Raw genomic sequence first — 23,986 nt, 5'->3', positions numbered from 1 at the left:
GGCTGCACCCACCCACTTCACCCCAAAAAGCAGTTTCAGAGCAACACGCTTCTGTAGGAAGCATGAAGAAAATGGAAAACTGAGTCTTGAACTACCACCAGGAAAAGCTTGCTGAGGAGCAAGAAGAGCTGCTCTGTGCCACTGCCAGGCTGCAGACCTGATAAAAAAGTGGCCAAGAGGCATGGGGCAGTGGGAGCACCTGGCACCGCATGATATTTGGGCCCCAGGGAATGGAGGACACTGTGCTACCTGTGGGACTGAGAGCTCCTCCTACATCCATCCCCAAGGATCAAGACCAAGGATCTAAACCCTATTCACACCACTGGATTTTGGTGAGCAAGGTAAGAATCCCAGCAGGCTACCAAGGATGAAGGCTCTCACCCCCCAATCTGTCTGGACAGCCAGGGCTGTCCCTTCCCTGGTGCAGAATCCAGCACTGCTCTTGTGAAATCCACCTGGTTTGTGATTACCCAGCTCTCTGGTTTGTTTGGATCTCTCTGCAAAGCCTCTCCACCCTCAGCAGAGTCAACAGCTCCTTCCAATTGAGCATCACCAGTGTTGGACAGTTATCAGCTGTGGGCAGCCTCCAGGCACTGGGGACAACCTGGGACTGGCCCAAGTGAGAGCCAACAAGAACCAAGCATGCAGCAAAGCAATAAAAGAAAACGGTGATTTGCTTGCTATTGGTGCACTTTGCCTAAGCTCTTGTGCAAAGATCAGAAGGTCCATTAGGAAACGATGCCAATTAGAGCAGCCACGTCCCCACGACTGCACGCAGGTCAGGCCAAGCTGGGGGCCCAGCTCAGCGTGCTGCCACGTGCACGCCTATAGCAAAGCACAGAGCATGTGTCTGCAGCACTAGGCAGGGTTGAATTTCTTCACTCTGACCTCAAACAAACAAACATTTATCACCATCACCCGCAGAGATATGGCAGATAACCCAGGAGCTGCTAAACAAGGAGGCTATCAGGCTGCTAAGGGAAAACAACTTGGGAGCCACGTCCTTCACACAGCTAACAGCAGTACCTTTGTCCCAGCAGCACAAGGCTACAAGGAGGCAATTCAGAGCTCAGGTGTCAGGCAGCCAGCCTTGCACTGCCACAGCAAGAACCAGGGGGCAAGAACCAGCTCAGCAAGCCCAGGCAGCTCCTGCAGGCCTTCCCTCCCCACAGCCAGCTCAGGATGGTCCACAGCACTTCGTGGAACATGGGCAGACACAGGCAGGAATCCTTCTGGGATGAGAGAAATCTGCCCATCCTCAAAGCTGCTGGAACACCTCGCAGCATAAGGCTGCAGCAAGCCAAGTTCGTGCATCCTGCACTCCTGCAAGCATCACGTGGGATTAAAAAAGTTAAATTGGTGATAAAACAGATGAGAAGACTTTGTGATTTACTTACATGCTTAGTAAACATACAAGCACAGCCCTTCTCTGCAGTGACAGAAAATGCTCCTGTTTGGTTTCACATGCACTGCAAGTGACCGCAGATCACAGTGCAGCTGAAGGGCATGCACCAGTTTTGACAGCCCAACATCCCTGCAGGTTCTTTGCAGCCAGCTGGGTGCCAGCAGCCCTCTCTCCTGCAGCTCCTCCTGCTTCCGTCTCTGCATGGGGGGCCCCCAGGCCCTGAAGCTCTCTTTGCAGTCGCCTTCCTCATTTCAACACCAGCCCCGTGCATCAGAGGCTGTTCTAACGCTCCGCACCATCAAAGCAAACTCATCCCAGATGTCTCCTTTTGCTCTTGCCTGGCTGCTCCTCTCCATTCTCCTGGAGGTTTTCCAGCCTGCCCTGATGCGCTGCAGGGCACAACGAGCCCCAGAGTTATTTGTTTGCCACAGCAGTGGCAGCACTCCTCAAAGCACCTTTCTGAGCAAGTGCTGCTTCCTCATCCCTGCTCCCACAGATAACAGAATGCTGTGCTGCAAAGCAAAGCAAAGCAATGCAGCTCCAGCTGCAGCCAGCTCCGTCACCCAGCTGCAGTGCTCCGCCAGGCTGCCCTGCACAGAGCTTTGCTCAGCACCAACAGAACAATGCTCCTAGCAGCCAATATTCATATTTGTTATTCAGTGGGGGCTCATTACTCCTATTCTCCATGCTCCGAGCCATACTTTCTTCCCCCAGGAGTGCTCTCCTCCCTTCCTTCAGTGGGGCACAGCTGTCCCATCCCACAGGGGCCCATCCCCAAGGACTGCCCACTGCCCAGGGCAGCAGCAGCACCGTTCTCAGCCCTATGACTTAAATCCACACGTTCCACCCTGAACCAAAATAAGCCGGCACTGAAGCAGGTGGGAGGCAGACTCAGCTAATTTTAACTCCTGCCAGCTCTTCTACTCAGAGGCGATAGAAACCAAATACCTCAAAGCAGCCCAACCACAAACCACAGGAAGAGCAGCGTTACTCTGAAACCTTCCCTCCCCCCGGACGCCACGAGAGCCGCGCTCTCACCCAATGCTCTAGGGCTGAAGACAAAGCAAATCTTGAATCACAGAACCATTCAGGTTGGAAGAGAGCTCAGACCCCCCAGCCCACCCCACCATGCCCACTGACCACCTCCCTGAGAGCCCCTTCTGTGCTTTAATTAAATCTCTGCTCGCACCCAGAAGCCGCCCGATGAACGGCAAAGTAATTCGGCAGATAATGCCTTGCCGTTTTTAAGTGTTATTAAAAAGACAGAAACATTAAGATGCAAGCATTTAAATAATTACAGAGCAGATCTGTTTAGTCAAGAAAAATACCCAGCTTAGCTATTGCTAAGGCTAAAATTAGCTGCAAAATAATACAGCCAGACTAGAAAACTCCAGAAAAATTACTGCTGTGCTCAAGCAAGACTGAAATTATTCCAATCCAGGCTTTGAGCTTACTTATATCTGCCTGGGATACTGATCTCCCCAACATTTGGTCCTCCTTGTCATTAAGGCTACCAAGAAATTAATGAAGAGATCAGAAAGACAAGGTGAAGCCAGCTGACCCCACCGTCCTTAGGCACCCCGTACAGCACAGAGATTGGAATCCTTCCTCCTGGAGATGGATGCAATGCAGCACGGCCAGCACACTTAGCTGTTTTGCATGCAAGCAGATGGCGAGCGCGCAGCAAACCCAAGGTGTCAGCAGCTGCACTTTGGATGGCAGGAGCTGATGAGCTCGGGTCTTCTGCAGCCTTAACCATTCTACGAGAAATACAGCACTGCTTCACTTCCACCTGGCCAAAGGTGGAGCACTCCACCCCAAAAAAGCAAGAAACACTGCATTAAATAAACACTCAGAGCATAGCAAACTAATGGTGCTGGGATAAATGGCGGCTTGGTTTTCAGCCCAACAGGAGGAAGGAGGTGGAAACAGCAAAGGCAGCTGCCTCCACGCTACATCCTCTGCTATGCACTAACCATGCTCAGCACTTGGGCTTCAGGAGCACTTGTGCACGCAGGATGGAAGCTTCTCATGAGGAACTGCATTTCACATGGTACGAGTTACCCAGCAAGGTTTATTGGAGCCATCTGCACCAATAAGGAAATGAGTCAGCAGCCGCCAGCAGCCCTGATTCATCACCCAGAGCTCGTGCTATTTAGGAACCTGCGTACAGCATGCAGGGCAGAGGCAACGACAAGCCGTTCTATGGGATGTAAAACACAACCCAATTTACATGCATTTGTTTTTGCTTTGCTCGGGCACCGTTTCTGCAGCAGCACAGGCGCTGTGCAGCAGAACTCCAGCCTGGATGAATCATAATGATGCCTTTATGCTGCTGGAAGAAAAGCAAATTCTGTTTATTTTAACCCCAGATAAAATCACTTGGAGTTTCTCCAGTGAAACTCGATGTGAATAAGTCCTCAGAGACACCAAGGAGGCAAGGTTTCCATGGGACTGGTAACAAGCTAGCAAATGAGAACCCCATTTGCCTTCAGACCTTGCAAACAAAAGCCCTGTTACAGCACCAAACTGAGCGCCTTTGCTCAATTTGTCCCTTACAAAAGCCTGCACACAGTGTTATGGAAGCACTGCACCTCCCTATGAGGGCTGTGCGCTCCCAGGAAGCTGCCTCCCAGCAGGTCAGCATCTCAGAGGGTGGTGAGGCACTGGAACAGGTTGCCCAAGGAGGCTGTGGATGCCCCATCCCTGCAGGCATTCAAGGCCAGGCTGGATGTGGCTCTGGGCAGCCTGGGCTGCTGGTTGGTGACCTGCACACAGCAGGGGGTTGGAACTGGATGAGCGCTGTGCTCCTTTGCAACCCAGGCCATGCTGTGATCTGCCCCACACAGTGTGCCCTGCATCTCCCAGAGCTCCTCTCCAAAGAGCAGCGGGACTTTCAGCCTGAGCTCTTCCTCTCAATGCCTACACAGAGCCATTCAGCCACGCGTTCTGCCTGGAAATCCTGGATGCGATGGCAATTCAGAGGATTTAAAACGATGCTGCGGTAAGCAGCCAGATCAGCTTCCCTCAGGCCAAGAGAAGAAATTATAGCTGGCCAGCTTTACACAGATGAGCAAGTTTGAAAAAAATAAAGACGTATTTGATGCTGGATGTTAAAAGAGAGCTCAAGGAGCTTTCTGGAAAGCAGCGTTAGTAGAAAGATGTCTTACCGGTACGCGGCCAGCCAGACACCTGCACACAAATCCTTCCAATTACTGTTTCCATAACTCCTACTTAAAAAGCTATGAATAAAGACAAGCTGCAATTAAAGAGACTGAGCACACCTCCGGTTTCTCCGCTAATAGCTGTGGAGTGGAAATAACGGGGGAGGAAGGGGCAGGGGAGGAAAAGGAAAACCCAGCTGCTGCCATGCTGCTCAGCCACAGCACCACCGCTGTGCCACTGCCACCATCAGAACACCAGGGTTCAACCAGCAGTCCCAGTGCTTTGAGTCGGCCTCTTCCTCCCACTTGTGCTCGATTTTGTTGTTAGCCAGCCAGAAGGCTGGGATGGCAGCCCCAAATCCTGCCTGAGTTACACAGGGCAGGATGGAAGGACCAGAATGTAACTAGAGATAGGATGGAGAGGTGATAGACTCAAGTTGTGCCAGGGGAGGTTTAAGTTGGAAATTAGGACCAATTTCTGCTTCGGAAGAGCAGTAAGGCAGTGGCACAGCTGCCCAGGGAGGGGTGGACTCACCATGCCTGGAGATGTCCCAGAGCCCTGGGGATGTGGCACTGAGGGATGTGCTGGGGGATCTGAGAGGTCTCCTCCAACCTTAAGGATCCACACGAGCAACACTGCACCTTCTCCCTGATCTTTCCTTTACAACTACAAGAGAGCTTCAGAGTAGAAATACACAGTGGGTAGCAGCTCTCATCTGACAGAAAACACCACACTCCAGTCAATGGTGGTGATCTGTTGCACTGCTGACCTGTTTGAAGTTACACATGAAAGCAATGTTCTCCTACCATCTCAAGGCCAGCTGGGCTGGAGAAATAAACATTAAATCATCAAACTCCAGCCTCTACAGGCATGGAAATCCACAGCAGGGAACACCTGGTTTTCAGGAACACTGCCATGATGCTGATGGCAATACCCAGGCAGTCCTCACTGCAGAACCTGGTAGCATTTTGTCCCACCCACGAGGTAGAATAAAGATGTTTTCCTCAGAAGACAGCACTTGAAATAGTATGAAGGGATGTGTTAGAAGTCCTGAAGCAGACCAAAGTTCCCTCCAAGCACCTCACTCCCTGCTTTCTTCTCACCATGCTGACTCTGATCTGCTCTCGTTGGTATAAAGCCCTCATGCAGATACATTTTTTTGCCCACTGTGAACATTCAAGCCCTTTGCATGCAGATTAACCAGACGATAAGAAATAAAAGATGCTGGCACAGCACAACTTCTGCGACGACAAGGTGAGATCTGAAAGCATCGGGCACAGGTTAACCCTGCCAAAAAAAACAAATGATGACTTTGGTCTCCTGCGACCTCCTTGCCTGGCTTTGGTCTTCGTAGCAGGATGAGAGGATACCAGGTGCCAGCCTCCATACAGGAGAGCACAGCACCTTAGGAACTCACCCACCGATTAGCCAAGCGTTCATGCAGGTGTTCCTAAGGTCACCAATCGAGAGCAGAGCAGAGGCTGGGAACACCACTGTCCCAGGACCGCTGAAGGCGAGATAAAACGCACAACAGAGGCATGAGATGCTTTAAATGTGTGCAGAAAGAAATCAGATATTCCCAAATAAAGCTCTACAAGGCAGGAGCATCCCCAGCAAGTGTGCATGTGGCACAACATGCAACCCACCCCTCCGCCATAGGGCACGTGCACTCTTTTTAGTGAAGTTAGCAGAGCGTACACTGAAAGTCATCACCTACAGCTCCTCTGGCATTAACTGGGTAAGAGCCCAATCATGGCACAACAGGAGTTGGAGGCATCCAAAAAATGAAAGCAGATGGAGAACAGCAACTCACGAGCTTTATTCCCCAACATCAGGCATCCAGATGCAATCCTCAGGGTTCCCCCCACCCACGTTTAATGGAAAGTGCTCCTCCACAGGTTTCCATCCACTTTAGAAGGTGGTAAGAAAGAGATGCTGCTTTGTGCAGTGAGTTCTGCACAGCTCACAGGGAGTCCCAGCACAGGGCATGGCAATGCCTTCCATCCCCACTGCCTTGGGAACAAGAAGCAAGGACAGAAAAGCCTTAAAGCAAGCTAAGGACTGCCAGCTTTAGACAGTTTTCACTTTATCACACACGGACCAAGCGTTCCAAAAGCAGCATTTTCAGGCTCCCTGAAGCCTGCAAAATTGAATTTAGTAAATTCAGGTTTACATTTGTAGCTATACCAGAGCACTTAATGCGCTAACCTGAGGCAACCAGATTAATACGGATATTTTTATAATGGATAAATCTGGGAAATTATCAAACAAGCCTTGACATTGAAGTCAAGAAGAGACGATGCCGTGGAGTAACCCTGAACCACTCCTACACAAGGAAATATCTTTTTAGCTCATCCTTTTCCCAAAACGGACCCTCAAACAACCAGCTCCAGCACAAACCCCGTGGAGGAGCCACACAAGAGAAGCAGTAGAGCTATGCTGCAGAGAATCCCCCCAGAAACAACCCCGAACCCACATCGCCACCCTCCCTGCTTCTCAATAACTGTCATGGAGAGGTTCTGCTTATTTGCTGCTTTCTGCTGATACGCAGTCGCTCACAGCAGCCTCAACAGCTGCCAACAGGGACAAGGGATGGTGCAGGGCAAATGGAGAGTGGTCAAGCTGAGCTACTACAGACCCACATCCTCCAAATCAACCCCAGCACTCAGGGATAGGCCAGAAGCCAGCAGAAAAACGTGTATTCTTTTCTCTGCAGGACGAGCGAGATCATCCAGGCAAATGTCCATGTCCTGGGAACCTCAGAGACCAATGAAGGGCACAAACCTGTGGGGATGCCACGCTCACATGCTGACTCTGCTGAGTTGTTTCTAATAGGTGACAGTTCTGCTGTGCCAGAGCTGCAGCCATTTCTGCATGCAAACTGGGTGAGAAGAAGCAGAGAGCTGCAGATTGGTATCTGTAACCCTACCATGCTGCATGCATCTTCCTGTGCTAGATGCGCTGTGCTTCTCAAAACAAAAAAAGCTGATTTGGCCCTTGTCAGTTATACTGGTTATTATGTTAGTGCCCACAACTTGCAAACAAAGCTCTCTGCAGGCGAGCACCACGTTGCTACAGACATGCAGCAACCCCAGGAGAGCTCTGACACCAAACCCACCCGGATGCACTGCTGCTCCGACCCAGCTCCCAGGCTTGTTATCACAAGCATTAGCGCTGCAGTTTCCCACGGGTTCACACGTTTGCAAGTAATAATTTCAGGCAAAGCAGGCTCCTGCCATTGGAACGTGCAAAGCTGCTTCTCAGAGCGCACGCACTGCTACCCGCTGTCAGCCCCGCATCCTCAAGTGGGCATCTTCAAACAAGTGATAGCCCTCAGAAACCTGAGCGCTTCCACTCGTCCTCACAGTGCACACCTGCAAAGGAAGCAGCCACCCAACAATATAGTCTTCCCTCATGCTTTTCAGTGAACCGGCCTGGACTGATTCCAATTGCTAGAGTCACACAAGGATCGCCTGCTGGATGCAGAGCTCTGAGGTACATAAATAAAACTTGCTTCTGCAAACCCAGACTTGCTGCAGCTTGCTTGTAGGGAATGGGGCAGTGGGTGTGAGGTGGTTTCCCTGCCCAAAGGCATCCAACACCAGCTCTGTTCCTCTGCTCAGCTCTGCAGCTCACCACAACCATTGGGATCCACTCCAGAACTGGGGGAGCAACTCTCCAACGCAGTGCAGGTCACTGGAACAGCACATTTCTCTAAGTACCACTTGAAAAGCAGAGCAGACAAAGACAGACTTGATTCCTGGTAAGCACCAAGCTCGCTGACCTCCTGCACCCTTGAACTCATCCCCGTCTTTGTTTGGCACACCAGGGTGTGCATTTCTGGCTGGCTGCCTCCCAGAGCAGCTCCATCACACAAGAAGCCTTGCTGGAACAGGTGAGGTCCTACTGACACAGGTGGGGCTCCCAGCCAGCTCACTGCCCTTCCAGATAAGGAAAAGGGAGTTAATCCATCAATTATTTGAGCTGAAGGCTTGATCCTTCTTCCCCATCTTCTATTTAAAGTTGCAGTGGGAGTAGGATTAGCAGAGTGAGGCTTTATACTACCAAGGCAGGAGAGGCGTGCAGCTTTCAGGCTTTGCACAGCAGCATCACAGCACGCCCCAGACAAACAGAGGCAGGTCTTCCCTGCACCAGAATTGATGGTATTTTGTTGACAGTCTGACATTTCATCATTTTCCACCTGGGAAGCTTAAGCTGAATGTCAGAGATGGGGGCAAAATGGGGTTTTGAGCACTTCCTTGCCTCATTTTTATCATTCCAAATCTGCTCATTTTGCATGATGGGCCTTCCTTAATTGCCAGCACTGGGAACAAGCTGTGAGCCGAAAGTCAAGTGGGTTTTAATGTACCTTGAACAGCAAGACAGTACTAAATCAGCTGTTACAGACCTGGGCAGCAGGGGATGCTACAAACGAGCAGGCTCTTGAGGGCAGAGGCACAGCCTCACTGTGACCACTGCAATTGCCTCCTGAGTGCAGGGCAGCCCACCGTCTGCTTTCCTGGCAGGCATTTGCAGTGAGCCAGCATCTGACTGACAGAGCTACAAACCTCTCTGTTTGAAGGGAGGCAGAGGAGCCATTTGGCAGCAGGGGGATTGCTGTGCCTTGGTGGGGGCTGCAGCTAAGTGAAGGCGGTGCTGGAGCTGAACAGATGCTGGGGATTTCCCTGCCTAATGCACATTAGCACTTAGTATTTGCAATCCCAATCCCCAGCACCAAGCAGTTAATTTGCATGTTAATTAGAAGCAGGTCACCAGAAAATTACACCGGGCAGTCGTTCTGTGCTGAGTGGAAGGGGCAGGGAAGCTTTCTTCCCCTGAACACCCACATCTCTGCAGGCACATCTCCTGTGGCCAGCAAGCTGCCCTGAGCCCTCACCCTGAACCCAAGCACATCCATCCCCACACACACACATCACAAATTGCTCTGAGACCAGACACCTTCTGAGGCTCGCAGAGCAAATAACCACATTTGAGCAACAGAAGAAATAACAGGAAACGATTCTAATCCGAAAGCCTCCTGCTTTCACACAGTGAACTGCACCTGAAAGCACGAGCTGTGCAGGAGAGGTGTGCAGCTGGTCCCACTCCAGCAGCTATGCCTTGCACACTCACCCCGTCCTGCTTGCTGCTCACATCCCTGAGCAGGGTTAAGAAGGGGACAGCAGAGAGAAAAGGACATGAGATGGGCACAGCCATCCCTTTGCTCATGCCAGCACATTGAATGCCATAGTTACCACTGCTGCTTGAGGAGCTGCACTGCCGAGCTAGGTTGAGCCTCCCAAAGTTAATGGTTGTCAAAGGAGTGGGTTCAGTCAGTTGCTCAACTCACAGCTCGGTTCTGCAAGCAAGCAGCAAGTGTAACCAAGCACACAACTGTGGCACAGAAGACTCCTCTGAAAACAGCAACAGCAAAGAAAGCATTTCATGTACATATATTACAATGGAATGAATGAAACCATTTGGTTTGGCCAAAGATATCCTTGCAAGAGAACGTAAAGCTGCTGCAAACCATGGAAAGCACTGTGTCAGCTCAGCCAGCTGCAAAGTTCGCTTTGATTTTAACCAGCAGCAGCAGTTGAACTGCTTGCACCCAGCCTGCAAGGCAGCCCGCACAGCAACACATCGGATTTTAACACCTAATTAAGCAGGTTTCTGAGCATGGCACATCGAGCTGGGGACCACCAGCCGTGCTGCCTCGTTAATAACACTTACTGCATCAAGTAAGGAACAAGGAACACAGCGCCGTGGCTGACCCAACAAGAAACAACCTGCTTTTGTTTCAAGTACCTAAGAGGAAAGCTGAAAATTCAATTATGTTATTAGGGAGGGAATTACACAAAATTAAGTGGTAAACGATGAAAATCCTGTAATATCACTGCATAAACTCATCGTGTGAAGACTGAAGGGCTGCAGCCCTTTCTCTGCGCTGCTGCTGGAAATCCAGGCAGAGCACACAGGGTCTGTGCTGGGAGTTCATGGCAACAGAACAGAGTGGGTTTACCTGTTCTCAGAACAGCTTTCCAGCATTGCTGAAGTCTCCATCATGCTCCACTGCCAAACAGGTGTTTTTCTTCCTGCAGCAGAGGCCTTAAGTAAAAGGATGGGAAGAAGAAAACACGAAGCACCGGTGCTGCAACGAAACTGCTCCCATGGGATTAAATCATAGGATCACCTGAGTTGGAAGAGAGCTTCAAAGGCTGTCTGCTCGCAGTCCCTGCACTGAGCAGGGACACCCACAGCTCCATCAGTGCTCACAGTCCCATTCCCTGACCTTGGCTGTGTGCAGGGATGGGGCAGCACCAGCTCTCCAGGCATCTCAGCACACTTCTACTGCAACAGCGGGGCAGCCGTGCAAACGGAGCACGAGGCAGGGCAGCCACACCTCCTGCAAGCACAAAAGCACTGGAGAATGGTAGCTGCACAACAGTTGTTAAGCTTTTATTTGAAGAAAATAACCCCACTGAGGTTGGCTCCTGTCCTTTCAGAGTCCCAGCCCAGCTGACATCCCCTGGCCACTCCTATCTGTTCGTATCACTGCCTGAGCTCACACTCAGCCCAGGAACACAAGCCATCATTTTCAGCCACTCCTCGGAGCACACGGCGCTGACCTGCCAGTTAATTTTATCTCTAGTCATGCTTGAACAATCCCTCGATAACAGAACAGGGAGTTGTTCCTTTCAACAAGAGCTGTATCAACAGCGAAACAAAGCAGACGAGTTAAGCACAAAAGCACCACCGCCAATGGAAGATAAGACAATGCGGAACGTGTGCTCCACAATTACACTAAGGCATGAAATTCCAGCTTTCCAAGGGAGCAGAGAACAAAGTCTGTGCATCCTTGTTCTGTCTTTTCATCTGGAAGCCTCACGGAGGAGGTTTTCCTCCGAGTGCTGCTGTCAGAGCGCACCGAAGGCCCCTGGCGGTCCCACATCACCTCCCAGCCATCCACCAACTCCACCAAGGCCTGAGCTGCCCCGGGTTGAGCACACACAGACAGGAGCCACCTGTGTGACAAACCTGCAGTTTCTCAAGGAGTAAGGCAAAGAACTGATGCAGCAAAACCCTGAGTCAGGGCAGCGCAAGCTGACTGCTGACTTTCGGCTCCCCATTCGCACCAAAGCATTCCTTCTCCTTTCCTGCACACCCATGGCGATGCGTTACTACGAGCACGTCATCCATGGGCTGGCTAATTAATTAGCTGGATGAGAAGAGACTTCACGTTTCCCAGTTTCCTTAATATAACCAATTTAAACACAGTACTTTATCCCTTAAGGGTAAGGCCGCCTGCCTGACATTAATTAACACCGAGTCCACTGCAATTTGCACACAGGAAAATGGAGCAAACCACGTCTGACAGCAGCAGAAACAGCTCTGTGCAGGTCACAACACGGGTGTGCACAGACAAATATTTACAGGAACTCCTCTTGTAGAGAACCACATCCACAGATCTGCCTTGTCAGCCTACACCAAGCACACAGAACAGCTTCCAACCTACAGCAGAAGGCAGATCTCATTAGGAAGCTCCAATTAATAGACCTGCACATTTTAATACAACTCAGTAAGAAGAAAAACTCGTGTTCTCTCCTACCATCAGCCCTCAAACCATTTCTTTACCCACATTTCCCACCAAAAACTCAATGCTTTTGGAAGAGCTCAGCCTGCAGCACTCAGTGCCCCTAAGGCACACGGCCCTGGTGAAGCAGCACTGCAGCCCAAGTGCCACCAGTTGCTTTGATCAGATGCAGAAGATTTAAAAGATACAGAGAGGGCAGATTTAAAAAAAATAAAACAATCTACAAGTAGTTTTAAGTCTCCAGCGTATTGATCAAGAACTTAATAGAGTAATTAGCCAGGGTTCATTAAAACATGCTTTCCATTAGGTATCTAATCTGAATTCATTTACACAGCCACGTACCACAGGTGCAGACTTTTAACCCCTTTGAGCCCAGCTTGCTGCAACACACGAAATTCCTCCCATCAGGGCTTCACCAAACCCCTGTTTCTCCCACACAGAGCCAAAGCCTTCCTCCTCCTGCCTTGAGCAGCATTCTGCGGGGTGATGAATCCCACCTTGAGCCTCTGAGGTCACCACGCTTCAGTCTCTCCTGATCACACATCCTGGGTGCACAACAAATGCAGCAGCACACAGTGGATGTGGCTTTCCAGGAACACTCTCCTGTAAGCATTCTACCAAAGCCTCCCAAAGACACCAGAAGGTTGGGACAGCAGAACCTCGGGCTCACGTTGCCCTGCCTGACACAAGCTCGGAAAGGGAAAGCCTACAAATTTTGGATTGTCCGTCTCCATCACTGCCATTCCTGCACGCAGAGTTTGAGCACCAGGTCCTCCATCAGTTGGAACACACGCTACGTGCCCCTCCAAAACAGCCCAATGCATTCCCAGGACAATGCCTTCTTCAAAACAGGAAATCTCAGTAATGAAACCATTTGGAAAGGAATGAGACAAATAAGCTGCAGCAAGATCTCTGTATGCAAGAGCCGGATCTCAACGAAGCAGACGGCGTTGTGCCCAGAGACATCTCTCCTTGGGGCAGGGTTGAACGCCCTGTCCCAAAAGGGACATCTTGAGATGTTGCTGAACGCCGACATCCTCCTCCCCTGAGAGCAGTGATAGGAGCACCCCACTGTGCCAGCCTTACCACCAGGGTAGGACGGAGCACTGCAACACCTCCAAAGCCACGAGCGGCATTCATCACGTGGATCCCAGCTCGCACTCCAAGCTTGCTGCAGATTACACACAACTTAGCAGGTATTGTTAGCACAGGTACAAGACAAATTTAGCTCGAACACAGGGATGAGCTGCTTGCATCCCTTCCCTCTTCCTACAGCTGCTCCCAGGCTCCTTCTCACATGCAATGGAGGACTTCCAGTTTTTCTCGATGGACAAACGCCTACAGCAATCCTACAGCAAACACCCACCAGACAGTAACCACCAGCTCCAAGAACAGATGAGCTCTCCAGGGCAGCAATATCCTGCCCCGTACCACACCTCTCTCTCAGGGCAGCCCCAGGCATGGGCCCAGTCCTTCTGGACTGACACCAGCTGCAGACCTGCCACAGGAGGATGAAGAAACACTTCAATCCCACTGAGAGGCTGCAGACAAAAGGAACTCTGACTCGCTCCTCACAAAGCACTTTCTATGGATTAGAGCTAGCAACAGACAGCAGGAAAGAATGCAAACAGTAAGTAACTCACATCCACACCCATTGCACACTTATCTTCTGACACAGCACATCTTGCCAGTAAGTACATTAAACATTGGCACTTCTTGGTATGGAAACGAACACAGCTATATCTCCCTCAGCCGAGAGACTAATTAAGAAAAAAACTGCAATTTGCTCGACAGTACAAGATGCTAACCATCCCCAAGACTACACAGGCAAACCTCAGCTGTTATGGAACCTGCAATGCTGACGAGGAGAAACAAAAACAAACCTCACCTCCGCTCGCAGCACCGATGCAGACTCGCTGCTTTGCCCACGCTCACCACCTGTGTCCCGCTCTGCTGTTGCTGAGGATACCAAAGCAAAGTTATTTTAACCAGAAACTCGAGTTCCTTGAGCAACGCAGGACCACCAGACAGGTTCTCATCCACCTCCAGCCCAAAGAAAGCACCATCAGCCTCAGGCACGTGGCACACTGCTGCAGGTTGGTGGCTGCCAACAACCACTGCTGCCTGAACACCATGACAAGCCTCCCCAGCCTACTGGTCAACTTACGGAACTAACGAGAGGTTCAGCTAACTGTGCATCTCTTCCAGGGAAAGAGGGCATCCTACCATTATATCATCCCAAAGAAAACAGGGAGACTTGAAGATAAATACTTCCACAGCCAAAACCCAGCAATGTGCCACGAGATCCAAGAAGCAACAGGTTCTAATAGAAGCCTCTGAACTGCTCTTCTGTGAAACCAGCTGCTACACCCACTGCCATCAGGCAAACCCTGGGATTTTTACCAGAATCAGAAGGGCACGGGACTTCCATGGCACGCTACAATCTATTTCTAGGAAAATTAGCACTTCTTAGATTAGAATAGGCCAGAACAACAGTTCCTACATCTTGTGCTGGAAGGACTTAATTAAGACGACTCGGCTTTGGTTTGACTTGCAAAAAAGTGAAAAAAATCCATGTTACAAGAAAAAGAAGAGCATCCACCTTCACTGCTCAGCACGGGCATGTGCTCAAAAGCAGAGAGGTGGATACCTTTGACCCATCATTTCCAGGAGGATTCGGGATCAGGAAGGCACGAAGGCTCTGTTCCACAACTACATCTTTGAACAGGCTGCCCAGTATTCCAATGAAGTTTTCAGAAAATGCCTTCTCGGTATTCTAGGATACTGTGAACCCCAGTGAATAAAGAGCACATCAGAAGGCAACGTTTGTAAATTAACCTTTAAAGCTTTGTGAATTTATGACAGATCTCGCCAGAATGTCTCAACAGTGGGAAGGATTTGGGAAATTGCTTTGGGAAGAGCTGATATACAAAGAATTATTTAAATTCCATCCGCCCTCTCCCAAACAGAACAAGTTTAGACTCTGGTTTTCTACAGCAGGACACCACAAGAGCTCACAAACGCCTGGAGGAGGGGTGGGAGGCAAAGCCCTGCAGTTTGTGGCTGGCTGCATCTTTCCTCTTTGTTCACAGAAGCAAAGCCAACACAGCCTTGGAGTGTGTGAAATGGGTATGATGCAAACAGTCTGAAGCCCCGTTGCTCAGTCCTACCCGAGCTGCAACAAGGTAGGATGTTCCAGGAGCATCTCCCTGCCCACTGCTGCTATCACTGCAGTCAGAGATGGGAGCATTTGCAGTGATGATCTGCTGCATGCTCATTGCTTGCTGAGTACAGGAGAGATTCATAAAGAATGCAACACGCTGCAGGTGTGACTGCGCTCCACAAGGTGGATGCACAATCCCACCCTTCCTACAATTAGTCTTCCACAGCTATACTTCCAATTAACGCTATTAACAATTAGAATGAGCACACACCTTCAGAGCTGTGGTTGAGCTGAGGGAAAAGCTGTTTCCTGCTGATGCTGGTTGAAACCACACTCAGCTGCTGGGATGCACCGAGCCAGCCAAGAGCTCGCTGTTTGAGCCCCAGCCCTGCCCTCACAGGGAAGACTCAGACTGGAAGCCAGCATTTCAGCTTTTCCTGCTTTCAAAAGCAAAGACTTCACACAACTAAGTAGAAACGACACAAGTGAAGATGGCTGCTGCTTTCTGCTGAGAAGCAAACCCCGTCACTACACTCACAACACCTTTGGTCCCCTGCTGCAGACGGTGACTCCGACAGCTCTGCTTTCCAGCCACAACTGCTGCCAAGTATTTTCTAACCTGCACTTTGTCTGGTAAGCGGTGACCTGAAATCCTCCTGGATCCCTGTCTGAAAAGCTGGCAGCTGCAGAAAAATCGTGTTTTAAGCAGACAAAATGGATTATTAAGGTTGCCACAAGAAATCTCCCATTTAAACAGCACTTCACAGCACACCGTGCTCCGCCAGTTCCACAGTGCCTAAGAAGATTTCCCTGTGTGTTGCTCTACGCTACTCATTAAGAATGCAGTTCTGGTTGCCAACCACGAAATGCAGCTCAGGCTTCTCCACGCTTCGTTAACGACGGCGGCGCAGCGCTCTGAGGGCTGCACAGCACAGCACACCTATCCCTTAGCCAGGCAGCTCCAGCAAGGCTCCAGGCAGCTCCAGCAAGGCACTGTGTGCTATGCTGACAGACCGAGCCGTTCACTGCTGCCTCAAGTATCAGAACACAGCAGCATCAACTCAGACCCTGCAGGCCCCAAAAGCAGCAGGGTCACCTCCAGGCTCGTGTAAACAGCCACCTAAAACACCTGGCAAACACACCTTGCACACAGCAGCCCTCCATCTGCACTTCCTCAGGCCATCGTACCGACGGGCAGCAGGCTGCAGCCAGCCTGTCTGAGCACTACAACAAGAGGATTACATGAATACTGACTTGTTTAAACCCCCGTGAATGCAGCTCGTGGCCCTGTGCACAATTCACACCGTGCGCCGTGACACCGCATTGCTGCACTGACGTCAGGTGAAGGTGGTTTGCTGCACTGACTTTATGACACACGTGGAAAGAGGGAGCACGGGGACAGAAATCAATTTGGTAACGAGGAGACGCTGTGAGCTTCTTCCAGACCTTACTTCAGCTCAGCTGCAGAGCAGTGCGGTGGAAGTTGACTCAGCTCAAGCCAAGCCTGGACGGCTGTGGGAAGCCTACAAGCCAAGCAGAATTAAGAGAATTAAACAGCAACTAGCAAAACTTTTCTGCAGGGCAGTTAGTGCATCACTTAGAAGGCACACTCAGCTGGGTGCGCTCTGCAGCTCGCTTGCAGGAAAGCACTGAACAGGCTGGAAGAAAACGTCTCTGTGACCAAAGTCCTGAGCATGGGAGGGCAGGGATGGCCTCACCAGGATGCGACAGGCTGGGGCTGACAGATGACCTTAGCATGCTGCTTTCTCCCAGCAGAATGATTCTAAGACGCTGGGATAGCCAAGTTGCCACTGAACGACAGGCATGTATCTGGGGTAGGCCAGGGGTTATTCTTTAAACAAAAAGCAGCACGTTTGCCGGGCTGGTTCTGCACAGCAGGGCTGCAGAAGTGCTGGCTTTAACCACCTGCCCCACCACCTACAGGGCAATGCTTCATTACAGTGACAGAACCAGCTGCCTGCTCCGAGGGACTCAGAGCTCCTGAAAAATAAGTGTTTCACAGAACACAGCAACGATGGAGACACCTCAGGTACAACTCGAGCAAAGGCCACCTTGAGATGTGCTCTAACAGGAGCACCTTCAATCAAGTGCTGTAACCCTAAAGCCACAGGGAAAGCAGAGTCCTATTGGCCAAGGGAAGCCCTGCAGCTCTGACCCAGAACAGAGCAATGCCTTTTCAGTGACTGCCCCAACAGAGGGAACCTGGGGAAGGAGGACCCTCACACCCACCCCAGCACAAACCACCATCCCTGAAATAAAAGCATCCCGTGATGGCAGAGAGCAATCATAAAACCACAGAGTCATAGAATGGCCTGGGTTGAAAAGGACCACAGTGATCATCTGGTTCCAACCCCCTGTCACCAACCAGCAGCCCAGGCTGCCCAGAGCCACATCCAGCCTGGCCTCAAATGCCTCCAGGGAGGGGGCATCCACAGCCTCTTTGGGCAACCTGTTGCAGTGACTGTGCTGACAGAATTGAGTTCTTGGGTTTTTTTAATGCCATGGCAACCAACTTCATGCAGCTCAAAACGAAACGAGACAGAAGATAAAAAACAAAAAACAAACAAACAAAAAAAACCCAACAACTATTCTGAGGCAAGATTTCAAATGGAAAGACAATTACCCAGACCTTCTATTCATCGGGCTGGGGGTGGCTTTGGTTTTTTTTTTTTAATTAGCAAGAGTAACTGTAAGACTTTTCCAAAAGCAATTGTACATTTTCCCAGGACCAAAACAGCCTGAGCCCACCAAGAAAACACTGTTCACCTGCAAGCAAGAGCCAGCAGCTCTGTGCCAGCAGAGGCAGCACAGCATCTGCCTGCAACACTTCCTTTAAAGTAGCCAAGTTTGGGCTGCACCAAGCTACCTCTGTTGGTCCTCTCTGCATCCCTGGAGGAGGCAGGCTTGGAAGATAACCCCCCTTTTATTAAAGCAAACATCCCAAACCTGTGTTGAACCAGCTAATATGAGCACAGGCGTGCCAAGGAAAGCACAGAACTGGCTCTGGGGGTTGCACCTCCCACTGTGCACATCTCTGAGGAGCAGGCACTGTTCTGAGTGTCCCAGGCAGCTTCCACCTGCCATGAACCACCAGAAATCCTTCGTCACGTTCAGTGTGAGGCAGAGTGCCAGCTGGGGAGCCCCAGTACAGACACACACTGAGCATCCAGCTACAGTCCAACGGTTAATTCAATCTCTTAAAACCGTAACGCTTTCAGTTAGCTCAACTTCAGCTGCTGGAGCCATCCCATGCCTTTCTTCCTGGAGGATGTAAGAGCTTTTGAGCTCCCAGGGCGAGCACAGCCAGCTTTGAGTCATCACCAGGTCAACAGCCCTTAGAAGAAAGGGACAGCGTAAGCACAGCCCTTGGCAAGGCTTAAGGTACATTTCCCAGGTTTCTGATCATTGCCTTAAAAAAAAATAAAATCCCTTTGCATGTTGCTGTCTGAACCCAACGGCGGTGCTGCAGGCACAAAGAGCCTGCCCTGCACGCCAACCAGCAACAGGAACCAGAGCAGCCTGCTGCCCTGCCACACGCTCACCTGAAGGCACCCGCAGGTCCTGCAGTGCCATCAGCACTGAGAGGGATGGCTGCTCAGCAAACTGCTGGTCTTTTCTGCCTGCCTTCCCTCCAAAGCCAGACACGTGCAGCACAATCTGCAGCCCTCCATTCCTTGCAGCTCCGGGCAGGGATCCTACCCTGATGCTTTCAATGGCGTAAGAGCCCAAAGTGATGCCAGTATCTGCTCACACATGAGCTCATGCAGCAGGCTGACTCAAACCAGCCTCCATTCAACCCAGCGCATCGCTGAGGTTAAACAAACAAACAAAGCTCACCAAGCAGCACAACCACGAGTTGCAGGCCGGCCCCCGAGCTCCAGCTCCAGGCCAGGAGTGCAGAACAACAGACACAGAGGGCAGGAGCACACAGTGCACCACTTACAGCCACAGCACCCCCAAAGAGGCAAAGGCTCTGAGCAAGCACCACCGCTTGGCCTCCCCATCTCAGACTGCTCAGTGCATCCAGCTCCAACCATGCGTGGGCTCACAAGGAGACAAAGGTGCTCATGGCACAGGCTGTCACGTCCCCAGGTGAGGCACTTCTCCCATCCCTAAGCCAACCCTCAGCATGGAGACAGAGGGGCTTCCCCCAGAAGCAGAACAGCCCCCCCCAGGACAAAGGAGCATGCAGCCAAAGCCTCCATCTCCAACCCCAACCCAACCACTGCTGTCTGAGCTCCAGGAAAACTCTGCAGCCTTCTCCCACACTGCAATCACACCGATATCCATCTATTGGTGCTGCGAAGTATTGTTATCACCAGCCCACAGAACTGCTTTAAACAAACCACAGCATCAAGTCAGGTCTGCTTAATCACTGAATTAAGATACGTTTTAACTGCAGAAATACATCTGCCAACAAACCAGCACAGCCCCCATGGTTAAGGTATTTCCGTACCTTCCTCAAAAATCAGCAACTCTGCCGTGCTCTAAATGCAAAGCCACCCTTAACCATGCACAGCATCTACCCAGCAAATGTGTTATTATTTCCTGGCGTTATCTGTATTATAACCACTGAGTTTAGTGGGCAGCCCACAGCAGGGCTCCGAGCTGCAGCCCTCCTGCGCAGCAAAGTGGGCAGCAAGCAGAAGGGCTCCACAAAACTCTCTTCAAACACACCTGAGTACCAAGAATGCACTGCCCTTCTTCTGCCCTTTCCCTGCCTTCATAAAATTCAGATTAAAAACAAAAAACAACGCTGATGACAAATTTCAACAAACCCTGAAAAAGGAACATGGCCAGGGCTCAAATAACTTCCACTAGAAGAAAATGAGTGCATTTGGAACAACGTGATCACGGCACATTCACGCTGCTTACACCATCCTTCACCTACACCTCACGAACCCAAGGCTTCAAGTTGCTCCTTCCTGATTATTCTGATTTAAGAGTATCTCAGTATCGCACCGTGAAGAGGAAATAGAACCAACTGAGCTCTTAATAACGTTCCCAGCCTCAAACTGAAAGCTCCTCTGCTTTTGAGGAACTCCTCTTTCGAGGAGAAGTAAGATCATCGTAAGCGTTGGGCGGAAGCAGCCAAACCACAACCCAAACCCTCATCTGCTACCTGCAGCACAGCAGCACCCCAACGCTGCTCCCCCCAGCACCATCCCAACAGCATTCTGTACACATTGACACTCACCATCGTCCTCCCCCATATTAAAACATGGCTGCTACTTTTTGAGTACCCTCCAAGCTAGCTGACAGAGGTGCTAGGGTAGAAATGACAAGCTGTGGTGACAAGAGTGACAGCTGAAATGCCACCGATGTCCTCCAGCACTGCCTCCAGGCAATGGGATTCCGAGACACAGACCTGCCCCACATCACCCTGCACACAACCCAATGTTCACAACTCACTGCTTCTCTTCAGAAGAACCTGAACAGCAATACTCAGATGGCACAATTAGCTGGGTTCAGTTGTCCAGCAGCCCCCCAGGACACAACCATTAGGCTGGGACGCAACCCCTTGGAGCAGCTGACAGTGGAGCAGCTGCTGAGCTCAAGCAAAGAAATCCCAACCCAAAATGACCCCATGGTGTCCCAACGCTGTCCAGGAAAGAATCCATCTTCAGCACTGGGTATTACAACCAGACAGGAGTGCGGCCAGCAAACCCCAGACACAGAGGCAGGCTTCGAGAGGGAAACCACAGACAGGCACAACGTTTTGAAGAGTAGAGCGTTCATAAAGTGTGCACAACCAATGCATGGGGCGGTACTGGCTGCAAACAACACAACGCTGAGCCTCTCTCCACGCAACCCTGAGCCCATTCAACTCCATCAACAAGAACCACCCCAGCACAGAGCTGAGGAACTGCACCACCCGAAGGTCCAGCGTGCTAAAATGGCTGAAAACCAATAAACATTGCAAGAGAAGGGGGAAGGAGGGGGGAAAGAAGGGAGGAGCCACACGGCTGTGAAGAGAGGCTGCCTTGGTGGGCAGGCAGGGAGCCGCGAGCCCCCGGAAGGGTCCAAAGGGCCCGGGGGTGGGAGCAGCAGGAAGGGCGAGTTAGATGTACGGAAAACGCCGTGGTGCTTTGCAGCTGGAGCAGGCGCTGCACGAGGACTTGCTCAGCTCTGCTGCCAGCTATCCGAAATCACGGCGAGAAGTTGGATAAAACAACGAGTCCCCGGGGGGCGTCAGGCCGGAAACGGATCCCGGGAGGCAGCACCCCGTGCTCGGAGATACTCGCCGTCTGCAAGGAGGGCCGGGAAGCAAACGCGAGGTTCTCCGGACGCAGCGCAGCCCGGCAGGCCGCACGGCAGCGGCTCGGGGCGCCCCGCAGCCCCGCTCCGCACCCCGCCCCGCGGTGAGGCCGCGGCTCCAGGCGCTGAGGGCGGACCCGGCCCCGCTCTTTGTTCGCCGTTGGGCCTCGCCCTCACCTCGCGGACGTCCTGCAGGCACTCGAGCACGGCCAGGTTGTTGGCCCAGCTGTGTTTGGAGCACAGCCGCACCACGTCCTCGCGGCACACCGCCTCTTCCGACAGCTTCCACCCGCCGCCGGAGCCGCCTCCGCCGCCTCGGGCTCCCCGCGGGCCCGCGGCACCGGGAGCCGCTCCCTGCGCGGGCTGCCCCGCCGCGTTCAAGCCGGGTCCGGCCTGCAGGCCGGCAGCGGGAGGCACGGCTAGCGCCGGCCGCGCCGCCAGCACCAGCAGCAGGAGGAGCGCGGGGCCCGGGCAGCGGCTCCGGACACGTCCGCACGGCGCCATCTTGGATCCCCCACCTCCGGCGCGCCCGCCCCGCCGCACGCACGCCGTGTGCAAAGCAGCGCGCCGTCTGACGTCACCGCGGAGAACCCCGCCCCTCGGCGCCGGAGGTGGGCGGGGCGATGCGAGACCACGCCCCCTCGCCCATCCAGCGCCCCCTTTCAGCCACGCCCCCTCGCGACCACCCCTGTGGGGTCCGGGCGCCATTTTGGGCCGGGCTGCCATTGGGGCACGGCTTCCTGCGTGGTCCGTCGTGACAGCCGTCATCGCAGCCCCGGTCGTCTCCACAGCAATATCCCCTGTCACGGGCTCTACGCTGTCAGCATCATGTCTTCACAGCCCCCATAGTTAGGGTTAGAAGGGGCCTTTAAGACCATCCAGCCCCAATCCCCCATGTTATTTCCTGGCATTATTTGTATTATAACCCCTGAGCTGCCACAGCCACGAGCTCCTGCTTGGGCATCCTCCTTCATGTACGAACTGGTGCTGCTGGCAGCAGGAGCAGGGAGCAGTGCTTGGGCACACAGCTGTCCCACGCTGGGCATCCAACATTTGTCCCAGTCTTTGCTTTAAATCTCTTTGTGCATCAGTTCTCATCTGGGGAACGGGGACAACGCCGCTCTCCTTAGAGGCGTAATGCTAAGACTTGCTGAAGTGGGAGAGGCTCACGGCTGTGCCATTGGAGAACACAAGAAACCCTAAGGGAAAGTGAATGTGACTGGTGTGCAGCATAGAAAACTTAAGGCCGAAAACTGAACAACGAAGAAAAAAAAAAATCCAAATACCAAAGAACTGAGCATTGAATGTCATGTGCAACCAGGATGCTCAGTGCACGTGGGCTCACGGCAACTCGTGGCATCCTGCATCAGGGTTAGGTGACTGGGCCAGACGCCTGCCTTGCACTGCAGGACCCCTGGTTCCATGGCATTTTACTCCAGGCTTTCTTCACAGGGACAGAGAGAAACAGGCGCTCCTGTGAGAGCTGTCACCTACCCACCTACAGCGGGTGAGCCGTGCCAAGCTCTGTAAAGGCTTCTGGGGGTGATACTAGAGCCAGAGAGATTTGCTCAACAGCACAGCAGTGAAAGACATACAAAAGGAGCATCTCCACCCCAACTGCACATGTTGGGTCAAGCAAAGGAGGTTAGGTGAAAAAATAAAGGAATAGAGCATACAGAGAGACAGCGGTTGTGTCCTCACAGAGGGGAGAAAGAAAGAAATAGCAGCAAGATACAATTAATTGGGGTCAGAAAGGAGTGATGACAGGGAGCACACTTTTCACACTGTGAGCTTATGGGAGAGCCAGGTAGGTTTCTGCCTGACAGGCTCCCCAGGAGCAATGTTTGGTACCGCCACAGCTCCCTCCTCCCTAGGAGCCAGACCTCAGCATCCCACACTAAGGAAGTCTGTCCAGTTTGAGTTGTACTGTTTCAGCAAACCCCAAATCTCACCCTCAGCACTGCAGCAGCAGATGGCGGAGCCCTGGTGGTCACCCTGCACAGCGTGTGCTCCTGGAGAGTGCAGGCAGACCTTCAGCAGCCCCAGGCAGCCCCACCTGGGTTTGCATGCAGGCAGAGACCATGGCATGAAGGGAGATGGATGAGCTGGCAAAGTCCCCGTGCTTCTTGCATTTGCTGCCGGGAAAGCAGTGCTTGGGAGGGATGCTTCGTGCTGGCACCCAGCAGCTGCGCAGCTGGAAACACTTAGAGACAAAAGCCAGCAAAAATCCACCCAGCACTTGGCAGCGGATCTGGTTTATGGGAAACAATTGGAAAGGCTGAGCGTGAGAGCTGGCTCTGCTCCTCCTCCTACAGCAGGACCAGGAGGAGAGGAGCAGCAGAGGCAGTGCAGAGCTTCCAGCTCCTTCCCCAACCTCAGC

General features: G+C 52.1%; 1 protein-coding gene across 1 annotated transcript in view; it reads right to left on the bottom strand.

Moving 5' to 3' along the window:
* Positions 1-22,110, bottom strand: part of GLG1 (golgi glycoprotein 1) — a 59,825-nt gene extending 37,715 nt beyond the window's left edge. Inside the window, exon 1 of the mRNA XM_042834719.1 lies at positions 21,784-22,110. Within this exon, the coding sequence (XP_042690653.1) occupies positions 21,784-22,110 (327 nt within the window). The remainder of the gene's footprint in view (positions 1-21,783) is intronic.
* Positions 22,111-23,986: the final 1,876 nt, after the last annotated feature.

Source organism: Centrocercus urophasianus, unplaced genomic scaffold, assembly GCF_019232065.1.
Source record: "Centrocercus urophasianus isolate 14NV4802_14NV808 unplaced genomic scaffold, USGS_Curo_1.0 seq_49, whole genome shotgun sequence".
NCBI lineage: Eukaryota > Metazoa > Chordata > Aves > Galliformes > Phasianidae > Centrocercus > Centrocercus urophasianus.
Note: the sequence above shows the minus strand (reverse complement) of the source record. Positions and strands in the feature narration are given on the sequence as shown.